Here is an 11,483-nt window from a genome sequence, read left to right as displayed (position 1 = left end):
TTTGACCTTAAAATTGACCTACTTTTGTACTTATTCAGAACATCAAACAAAATTCTTATTTGTGCGGTCTCAATAATATCTTGTTCAATGCAACTTGCATCGATTCAGGGGGGGGGGGGGGGGGGGGAGTCCGGGGTAATGTATACCGCAAAACTAAAAAAACGATCATGCCCTCTTGGAGGTTTCAATTCTGCTTTATTCAGTCTATTCAGTCAGCATTTTTATATAACATCAATGGAAAATAAATACTATTATAAACATGCATTAAAATATGCCCATTTCCACACAAATTCAGAAAATATTTCTTTGTAATAATGATGATAATTCAGATAAAGGTTTGTCAATGCAAAAGCAAAAAAAAACTATTCTACTTTTAGAAAGTTGTTACACTTTCAAAAAGACGAACGTTTTGTGACATACTGGTATGTGTTTTGACACAGATGTTTTTTAATAGATTTAATATGTCAAATGGCTAACGCTGAAATAAAAAATGATCGTGTCAAAAGCAAGTATATGTATTACCACAACCATAAGTGTTGTCTAATAAAGGTACAAGAGCTATAATACACGATCTTTCATTTCGCTTCAAACAAAGAGTATTTCTTTTTTAAAGAAAATCCTAAACAATTCTGACGATACATGTGCTTAAGAATTTTATAAACACAAACGTCCGCCATTTATATACAGAACTGGGATATGAATCTATTTAAAGATTTGATGTGGTTGGCGTCAAATCGGGAAACGGGTATTTCCCATGGAATCTGAAGTTTGCGAATAGAGCACCTTCATATTTAATTATAAAAACGAATCGACAATGAATTCAAGATTAGATTGAATACAATAATTTCAACTTATTTTCTAAAAATCAGGCGAAAGTGAATTTTGATAACGCGCAATTGTCTGTATATAAGTTCCTTTATCACATTTTTTGGAAATATCACCACGAAGATTTTTTCTGAGACTTTGTATTATGCTACAGTATGCATCGTGTTCCCCTATTTTTGAATTGTGTTTAAAGATTTCTTTTTTGGAAAATGTGTATAGTTTGAATGCTGCAGTAATAAACAATTACGTTAAAGGCATTACTCCAAATTTTTTGTAATTTTTCATCATAACATGCATTTTCATTTTAATTCAATTTTTTCTTTACGGTCATAAATCTCCAATTCATAAAACGCGATTAAACAACTGATTGTTTTTGTAGACACCCTTGACATTTCTTACCTGTTGAACATAAAGTACAGTCACCGATTGGTGCAATTTTAACAGACCGCGTGCTTAAAGTTATATTATGGGCATTTCTCACTGTGGAGATGAGCTGAAAAGAATTAACAGGTCAACAGAGTAAGTTAAAATGTGGTTACTGACCAATTATCTGCAACTCATCTTGCTACCAGTTGTGTATAAAAAAATATATTTTATATTCGATATCTTACGTGACTCACCCAATCCGGTAAGCCGAAATGATCCGTAAAACAAAATTGTGTCTTTGTGTCGTATAAACGAACCTGCACTAAAACTAAAATTAGGTTCACATAGAACATGCGTGATCAGTTTTCAAACGAAAGTACTGTTGATATTCAAATGCATTATTTTTCTCTTTCCGGGATATTGTTTTAGTAAATTGATGCTGCATTAACAAATATAAGTGTATATTAAGTGAAAACACCAAAAATAAACAACGATTGCGATAGACACTTATAAACTGTTAGATGCCCATAATATCACTTTAAGGACGTATTCTGCAGTTTTAGTGAAAATTGTGTTATACCTAGAATTTGATAATTTTGGTATTTAGCTAGAACCATCTGTTGTGGATACAAAAAAAAATGAAATAAAATCATTGTTTATTTTTTATTCGACTTAAACAACAAGCATATTTCAGCATTAAAAAAAATCACAAATAAGTTACTAACATTAAAGAAACCGTCAACCGCGATTGACGAAAAAAGAAAAGTTCTAAAATACCGTATTTTTTACAATAATAAGTTTATATTGATTAAAATATCACGAGAGGTATATAACATTACTTGAAAAAAGCTGTTAAGTTTTCATATTTTCAGTATATTTGGTAATAAATTTTACTGGGTACAGGTACCAGGTAACTACCATTTAACTACAAATAACGAAAGTAGATTGATCATCATCGTCACGTGGTAAACCCAGGAATGCAAATTGTGCAATGGTAGTGAATTGTATATATTGTTTTTATAAAATGATTAATCTACTTGCGTTATTTATAGTGTGTATATCGTTATGTCCCCTATTTTCGCGATGTACTTTCGATTTCACATCGCGAAATTTTATTACCGAATATACTGAGAATAAGAACTTTTTTCAAGAAATGTAATATACCTGTCGTGATATTTTAATCAATATAAACTAATAACTGTAAAAAAAATACGGTGTTTTAGAACTTTTCTTTTTTCGTCAATCGCGGTTGACGGTCCCTTTAACAATTGAGTAAAATAATGAGAAAACTGTTGAATATATTTCTCTCAATATATATAATACTGATTTACTGATTAACTTTGATAGCAACATTTCTTCTTTAAAAAAAATATGAATCGACTGATTCATTTTTTAGAATTAATTTTTAAACAAAAACAACAGAATTGCACACAAGAAAATCACAGGTGGTTAGCGTGTGGCTATGATATTAATAAGTGAAAACATCATTTTGAATGACAAATAATCAAATTATAACGAAAAATCAACTTTTCTTTAAAACAATCACTATCAAATATATATAACAATGTATTCAACTCAAAATCACCCGAAAAGGGCTTTGGACAGCCATAACTTCATCAAGTGTGCAGCGATTTTCACGAACTCTGTCTTATTCAACGCAGAAATGAATTTCCTTACGGGAAATGTACATATCTTGCAAGAGTTTTACAAATGCGAAGGTGTGTCTTTAAACCTGAAGATATAATTCATTAATCGGATCCGACCGATAACGAGTAGGTCACGCGTGTTGTGTATCGTGTTAGTGGCCATACCTAGATTTCGCACAAATTTACCCAAATATTGTTTGAGTTTTAACTTAATACACAAAGAAAAAAAGATTACCAGGGTATTTTGTTCACAACTGCAGTTTTACTGAATGAAGTTAAATACAATTAAAAAGCAGTGGAAACCATGTACATGGTACAGGTCAAAACACCTTTAAGTACAGTCAAATTACCATTACCGGATCAGTAGCGTAATTAAGTTGTTCTGGTGAAAAGCAATAAATGTTTTTAGACTTCTTTTACACGAGTTTTATTAAATATTACCTTGTGGCTTACTGATTCAACACATAGCCTTATTTTTAAACGTAGGCAAAATGTATTTGTGATACTTTTTTTTCGCATGCATTAACGGATCAGTTGTAGCCATAATGGATCACGTGACTGAAACCACTCAGGGGGGGGGGGGGGGGGCAACAAACACGCTATTTGAACTGTCGAAACATGAAATGTGTTCTTTACAATGACCAAGTTACATATACAGTTATAAATTATGTTAATGTTTTGTTATTAATTGTTTTCTATATGTGATATTGTATCCACACTTTACGCACGGTGTTTTTGTGCGAATTATCTGATGAAAATCCGAAAAAGATCAAATAGATATGGGAATCTTATAAACCATGTAAATTTTTTAATCATATCTTATCAAAACCATTTGATTGAGATCATTTATTGTAGGAATCAACACTATTTGCATATATTTTAATATAATATATTATCAATACGCATATTATCACGCTTGATCAGTTATTGCCTTAATTCTTCATTTCATTTTCATTGCAAAATCTTAAACAAGAATCAAAACTGACATGGACTTTAGCAGGCTGAAAGACTACTAAATGGCCTTTAAATTAATGCTTAAACTTCTTACTTTCCAACAGATCTAGTGATAGCATGTGGCCGCGAAAAAAGTTGAACCTCGATTTGGAAACGAGACGGAAGTCAAAAAAGTCGTATATACATGTCAGCAAAACATACCAAAATGTTTGACAAAGAGTAGCTCCGATTACGACTCAATCAATGCGTTTTAAATAACAGGCCTTGAAGATGCTGTGTGCAAAATATCATCTAAAAATGTCAACTATTTATCGCGATACGCAGTCTTGAACATCAAAGTGATCCGCTTTGGGTAATGATCCGGTAATGGTAATTTTACTGTACATGTATTGTGTATGCCAGTGCAAAAGGAGCGTAGGGATTCACACTGCGCTCTCATTTTTTTACGTGTAGTCTTTATGTAAGTAACTTCATTATGGGCAAAATCTTAAGATTTCCTTTGTTCTTTGTACATGCTTTCATTGCGCTCCATTCTGACTTCATATTCAACAAGGCGCTTTGGTATAATGTTTAGTTTTTCAAGAAGTTTGAGACCGAGATCCTGAGAAAATGTAATTGTTCTCGTGCGTATTTTTCAAAATTTTCATGGTCGGGAGAAGATTCGGCCATTGTATTTGATGTGTGAGACGTTAGTTCTGTAACGAAAACAGGCAGGTTATTGTCACTTTCTTGAGGGGTAAAGAAGTGAGTGTGTTTGTGATAGAATATCACTTACAGTTACATCATCTTTTTATTGGAGGCTTGACGCTGCTACTTTAATCCTTTTTTCAGTTTGGTCCGTAGAACTACTTTTCTATCGTTTCGGTGATTTTTCGCGATTTTTATTTCCTCTCGGAATTAATTGATTAATTGACCACGGCTTTCATATAACGGTAAACGTTTGCGTTTACTATCCTTTTTTGCAGCGATAGTATAAACATGTGTTGAACCCATGCGCGACGATCTGGCAGACACTAGACAGTGAGCAGTTGTCAATCCGTTTTATTGACGTGAAATAACGTCCTGATTAATAAACCTTATATCGTCCAACACAAAGAAAACAAATGAAAAATATGGTTTATTCTACTAGTAAGGTGTAATTCAGCACTATTAATTTAATTCACGTTGAACCCACTTGTTATTTTGATATATCCATGATATATATTTTAATCCACACATATAAATCACTGTAAAACTAAATTATTATGCACTGAAACAAACGTTCGTGTCTGAATCCACCGAAAGCCGAACTCATGATATTTACAAAGACGATGCCGACTATTTTCCAATCTCCGAAATCTGAAGTAAAGAACAATTAATTAAATGTACATTTTTGGTCATAATACATTGCTTTCAGTAACCATTAAAAAGGAATAAAATAATGTTAAACTCAAATTTATTTGTGATAATATCTTGTCAAATAAAAAATATATCACAAGTTGGTAATTAAGTTAGATACGCTTTAAGTTGTAAAAAAGAAAGAATTCATATTTGGAATGTAACATTTAAAGCTATAATCTCCCTCAAAGTGTGCAACTGATTAAACGGGGTCAATCCTTTTTGGTATTGTGATTTTTATAAATGTATTGAAACATAACGTTCACTTTAAATGTCGATACTTACAGTGGGGGATATTTGTTTGCTTTCGGGATTAGACCATGCATTATTATCCTAGTAAGGTGGGATAATAAATATTTTCACGAATGCATGCGTTGAAAATATGCAAGTGTTCTTGTTATTAAATGCTTTTGCTTTTTAGGCCCATGTTTTCATGCTGCGTTTTTATAAACTGGCTGTTAATAAACAGTTAATGCGTTTTAAGATTTCAATATGTTTCAATTAAATATTGATGGGTCTTGTTGACTGTATATTTAACATTTAATTCTATTAATATGTGTGTGTGTGTGTGTGTGTGTGTGTGTGTGTGTGTGTGTGTGTGTGTGTGTGTGTGTGTGTGTGTGTGTGTGTGTGTGTGTGTGTGTGTGCGTGCGTGCGTGCGTGCGTGCGTGCGTGCGTGCGTGCGTGCGTGCGTGCGTGTGTGTGTGTTCGTGTGTAAAGATTTGCTATGATAAGAAGTGACAGGATACGCATCATAACTATATACGTAGATAGGACTTTTCAAATACTTCACGAAGAGAAGAGACTTTAGTTAAATGAGATTATCATATATTAATTAGTATTCAACTTAATGGGTATTGAGCAGGTATTATGTTTGTTACATAAAGCTGTCTAACTAAAATGCCTTATTTCTTACGAAGAAAACAAAACGTATAGCTACCTGTCGCCTCTGATCCGCTAGCCTGCGCTGTAAAATGAAAAACCTACACCAGTTAATCTGTAAATGTTTAAAACAATCTAGAGCACAACTATAAATTATTATTATTGTTTTACTAATATTATAATAATAAATATAAAATATAATTCTTGTACAAATATAGAAGCTGAATAAAATGAATTCGGGCTTCCATTCGAACGTTTTATATATGTATTGAAACATAATGTTCACTTTAAAAGTTATAGTAAGCTAGCGCTCGATACTTACAATTGGAATATTTGTTTTTTTTTTCGGGGTTACCGTGAATTATTTTTCCTAATTAAGTGGGATAATAAATATTTTCACGAATGCATGTGTTGGAATGAATCAAGTGTTTTTTTTGTTTCAGGCTTTTGCTTGTTAGTCCCATGTTTTCATGCTGCATTTCTATGCCCTGAATGCTGATAAACAGGTAATGCGTTTTAAGATTTCAATATGTTTCAATTAAATATTGATGGGTCTTGTTGACTGTATATTTAACATTTAATTCTATTAATATTTTGTTGTTTTTTTTGTGTGTAAAGATTTGCTATGATAACAAGTGACATGATACGCATCATAACTATATACTTTCCTCGGTAATTGTTTTTCATCATATTGCATTAAATAAATGGATAACAAACGACTAACGAATATTTAAGGCTACGTAGACAGGACTTTTCAAATACTTCACGAAGAGAAGATACTTTAGTTAAATGAGATTATCATATATTAATTAGTATTCAACTTGATGCGTATTGCACATGTATTATGTTTATAACATTAAGCTGACTACCTAAAAAGCCTTACTGCTAACGAAGAAAACAAAACTTATACCTGTCGCCTCTGATCCGCTAGCAGGCGCTGTAAAATGAAAAACCTACACCAGTTAATTTGTAAATGTTTTTAACAGTCTAGAGCACAACTATTAATTATTATTGTTGCTTTTACTAGAATTATAATAATAAAAATAAAATATAATTCTTGGACAAATATAGATGCTGAATAAAATGATTTCGGGCTTCCATTCGAACGTTAAATAAAATAATGTATTGAAACATTATGTTTACTTTAAAAGTTATAGGAAGCTTGCGCTCGATACTTACAATGGGGGATATTTGTTTTCTTTCGGGGTTTGACCGTGAATCATTTTTCATAGATAAGTGGGAAAATAAATATTTTCACGAATGCATGCGTTGGAAACAACCAAGTGTTCTCATTAATTTAGGCTTTTGCTTGTTAGTCCCATGTTTTTATGCTGCATTTCTATGCCCTGGATGTTGATAAACAGGTAATGCGTTTTAAGATTTCAATATGTTTCAATTAAATATTGATGGGTCTTGTTGACTGTATATTTAACATTTAATTATACTCATATTTTGTTGTCTTTTGGTTAAGGTTTGCTATGATAACAAGTGACATGATACGTATCATAACTATATACTTTCCTCGGTGATTGTTTTTCATCATATTGCATTAAATAAATGGATAACAAACGAATAACGAATATTTAAGGCTACGTAGATAGGACTTTTCAAATACTTCACGAAGAGAAGAGACTTTAGTTAAATGAGATTATCATATATTAATTAGTATTCAACTTAATGGGTATTATGTTTATAACTTTAAGCTGTCTAACTAAAATGCCTTACTGCTGCCGAAAAAACATTTAATGATATACCTTTTGTTGCCTCTGGACCGCTAGTAGCAACTGTAAAATGATTAACCTCTACAAGTTGATGTTCTAATGCTTAAAAAATACAGAGCAAAACTATTAATAATTATTCATGTTTTATATATATATTATAATGATAACTATAAAATATTTTTTTTACAATTATAGAATCTGACCAAAATGAATTTGAGCTTCCATTCAAGCATTTTACATTATGTTGATGTTTACCCAATCATATTCATTATGTGATACCGTCATTATGTATGCCATTGTGTATATACTATCAAGTACATCAGCTACATAATAAATCACCTATTGGAATACGCAAATGCCTTTACCTTTTTCTATGATGCACATTTTTTTTTCATCTTGGTTGTCCACCTTCGAACAGCTGTAGTCGCCAGAATATGATACGTTAAACGTTGCTATTAAGAGGCTAACACTTGATAAATCTGTATTTGATGAAATATAGTACACTCCGACATGCTTGAGTTCGACTGAACAGTCTAAAATAGTTATCCCGTTACAACGACCAATAATAATGTCTGATTTGTAGCATTGTATGTATTTTGTTTCATTCATTCTCCATTTAAAATCAAACTGCAGCATCACATTTCTCTGTCCAATTTCTCCCCGTTGACATTCAGCTGGAATAACATAAGTATATATGTAGAAGGTACTAACGTATTTCTACTACCGGTACTCGGGGTGGATGAAAGTTGTTATTCAGATCCTCGATGCAGTTTCCTCCATGTTAAGTGATACATGGTCTTTTTTCTCAAACCTAAGAATGCACGTCAAAAAATCGACCCCCTCTTAATTTTCTTAAGTAAGTTTTGTTTTCGATGTAAATATTCGTGAGTTCGAAACATTACTTGTTAATTGTAAAGTTACATAACAATAAAAAAGCACAGTCAGAAACGATCACACGAATCATTTGATATACGGTATGAAAGTCAATGCTTACCATTTTATCACAAGATATAATCGTTACTAACTACACGCTGGTTATGCGGATACTTCGATAACAGATGGCACTTCGAAAACAGAGAACAACAAAAGCCACGCGCGAGAGATAAGTTCCTCTTTTTTTCAAAAGTTATGTCCTAAAGATTACTTTTTGGGACTAGCACATGGTAGAGTTGATAAATGGTGTATCCCTTTATATTGGGAAGAAAAAATATCACGGTAAATGGTAGGTTTGTGCCCCAAATATAGAAAGTTCGGTCGAAAAACAGCATAAACGGGGTGAACAGTTAACATTTCAACACAATAAAACTATTTGGAAATATTGCGAGAAATTGTTTGCTATTCCAGCATGTAGAGTAATCAACGTGCTTCAAATACTGAAATATTGATAGTATCCAATGAAATATAAACGAAGATAGAGCATGTTTTAATAGGTGGTATTCATGAAGTTGCGGATACTTTGATTCCCGATATATGACACTTCGGATAACAGAGACTTTCAACAAATTTGGCACTCTGATAACCGAGTTTTATCTTCTACCTGAAATGCATTTATGTATATTATTGCTATTCTTACCAAACATTGTGAAGTACGAATCAATTTGAATTGTCAAGCGCGACACATTGGGAATCTATGCATAACGTAATTACATACACATGTGAAATATAACCAAATGGCGTTGTTTGTTTTCAAAAATATCATTACTATCAATTTATACAATTAATATTATAAGTACATTTTTTAAATCATAATGAACTTGTTTTTTGGTGGTAACTTGAGATTCCGAGAGATGAAAATACAACGGATCATGTTGATTAACACGATTGTGTTTAATTTTAATTATAGCAGGCCTCTAGATAAAGCGGCAAATACACATTTGTTCTTCATAAAATCCTACGTAAAGTAACACTAAACTTGGTGAATAAGATGCAAATACAAAGCTGTCGTTTCTTGCATAAAAACTGCGCATTAATTAATAAAGTAGACTAACAGGTATATACTTGAAAATACTGATGAGAAAAGCGATTGTGAGTTAATAATGCGGTATACATGTGTCTTCATGATTGTCACATATTGTTTTGAAAATATAAAAAAAAATGAAAAAAGCCGAAACAATACAAACAATCATGCTTAATTACATTTAAACCTCATCTCAGTAAAATCATTTTGAGCTGACTAAGTGAAACATCAAAACACAAAGTTATTAAAGGGTTCTTTTCACGTTTTGGTAAATTGACAACATTTAAAAAAAAATGTTTCCTATTCGCAAATTTTCTTTGTAGTTATGATATTTTTAAGAAACAGTAATACTGAACAGTTACCATTCTCTAAAATATCAATTATTTGCATCTTTTGACGATTAAAAAACCCTTAAAATTATAAAGCTTTGCAACGCGAAACGATTGAATAATTTGGAGATATCTGTTGTTATGTTGTTTTATTTTATGCTTTCCGGTGGTTTATAGAGAAATATCAGTGAATTAAAACTGATAATTTCACTGTTTCAAACAATGAAAATTATCAGTGAAAATTATCGATAATTTTCACTGTTTATGTTAAATGACGTCATTTTTTTGACGAAATGACGTCATGTTCCCAACGAAATTCTTTAGTTAAACTCTCTAACAATGTATATAAACTGTGAAATAAAGCATAAAATAAAAAGAAAATTTGTTGGATTCGATGGATTATCGATTTTAATTCACTCGTGATCATATAAAATATATATTTTCACTCGTGGCTGCGCCACTCGTGAAAATATTATTTTCTATGATCACTCGTGAATTAAAATCGATAATCCACCGAATCCAACAAATATCCTCTATATCGTTATATTTTGTGATACTACGAGGATTGCTTATATAAAGTATACAATACATCACTCATTTTACAAGCACGGATGGCCAAGTGGTCTAAGCGATAGACTTTTGCTTCAGGGGTCAGTGGTTCGAGCCTAGTCGAGGGTTACTTTGTTTTTTCTTTCTTTATTTTTTTTACTGACGTTTTTAAGATCTAATGTTTACATTTATCAATATAAAGCAGTTAATGACAAACTTCAATACATGGCAAAATCTGTTAAAAGGCCCCTTTAACGAAAATATCAATTGTTGTAATTTAAGTGTCGCATACTAATGCTTTAAATTTAGATATTAAATTTAGATATGTTATGAAATCTTGTATGCGTCATTTGTGGAAAGAAACGAATAAAAGGTAACATTCATTAACTTCGACTCGCTTATCCTGTAACATATAATTATGTCACGTATATCCAAGTTCATATGCAGAATGTGTTGTGTTTATAGTAATAACAACGACAGGTATACACAACTTTGACACCACTATCGTGTGATTTAATCGACCACCAGTTCCATTGTTGCTAATGTTTTTAATTTACTGACATTGAGCCAAAACAAAAAGTTCCACTAGAATTTCGGACCTGCATCGCTGCTGATATTTATCTTCAAGTTGCAGTTCTAGCAGAGTGATGTTTCATGACATGCTATCTAGTATATTATAAGTAAATGGTCTAAGTACCTTCATAATTATACATGCTTTTTAGATCATTCGTTCCGCTACAAATAATGTAATAGAATTGTTTAAGCTCGTGTACTACGCGAAAATCCATCTATTGGGTGACTCGAAAACTGGAAAATGTATGGTCATATAGACTGTACTCATCAGGCATATCGAATTATTTTCACATTTATCTTTAAC

At 31.8% G+C, this 11,483-nt stretch overlaps 1 protein-coding gene across 2 annotated transcripts in view; it reads right to left on the bottom strand.

Moving 5' to 3' along the window:
* Positions 1-2,002: 2,002 nt before the first annotated feature.
* LOC127871890 (uncharacterized) overlaps positions 2,003-11,483 on the bottom strand; it is a 21,440-nt gene continuing 11,959 nt past the window's right edge. For both annotated transcript variants that reach the window (XM_052415155.1, XM_052415156.1), the window contains exons 2-6: positions 8,137-8,445; positions 7,805-7,834; positions 6,961-6,987; positions 6,109-6,135; positions 2,003-5,129 (exon numbers count right to left, since the gene is read on the bottom strand). In XM_052415155.1, the coding sequence (XP_052271115.1) occupies positions 5,026-5,129; positions 6,109-6,135; positions 6,961-6,987; positions 7,805-7,834; positions 8,137-8,445 (497 nt within the window). In that variant the 3' untranslated portion in view covers positions 2,003-5,025. The remainder of the gene's footprint in view (positions 5,130-6,108; positions 6,136-6,960; positions 6,988-7,804; positions 7,835-8,136; positions 8,446-11,483) is intronic.

The sequence above is a fragment of the Dreissena polymorpha genome, chromosome 3 (genome assembly GCF_020536995.1).
Source record: "Dreissena polymorpha isolate Duluth1 chromosome 3, UMN_Dpol_1.0, whole genome shotgun sequence".
NCBI classification, from domain to species: domain Eukaryota; kingdom Metazoa; phylum Mollusca; class Bivalvia; order Myida; family Dreissenidae; genus Dreissena; species Dreissena polymorpha.
Note: the sequence above shows the minus strand (reverse complement) of the source record. Positions and strands in the feature narration are given on the sequence as shown.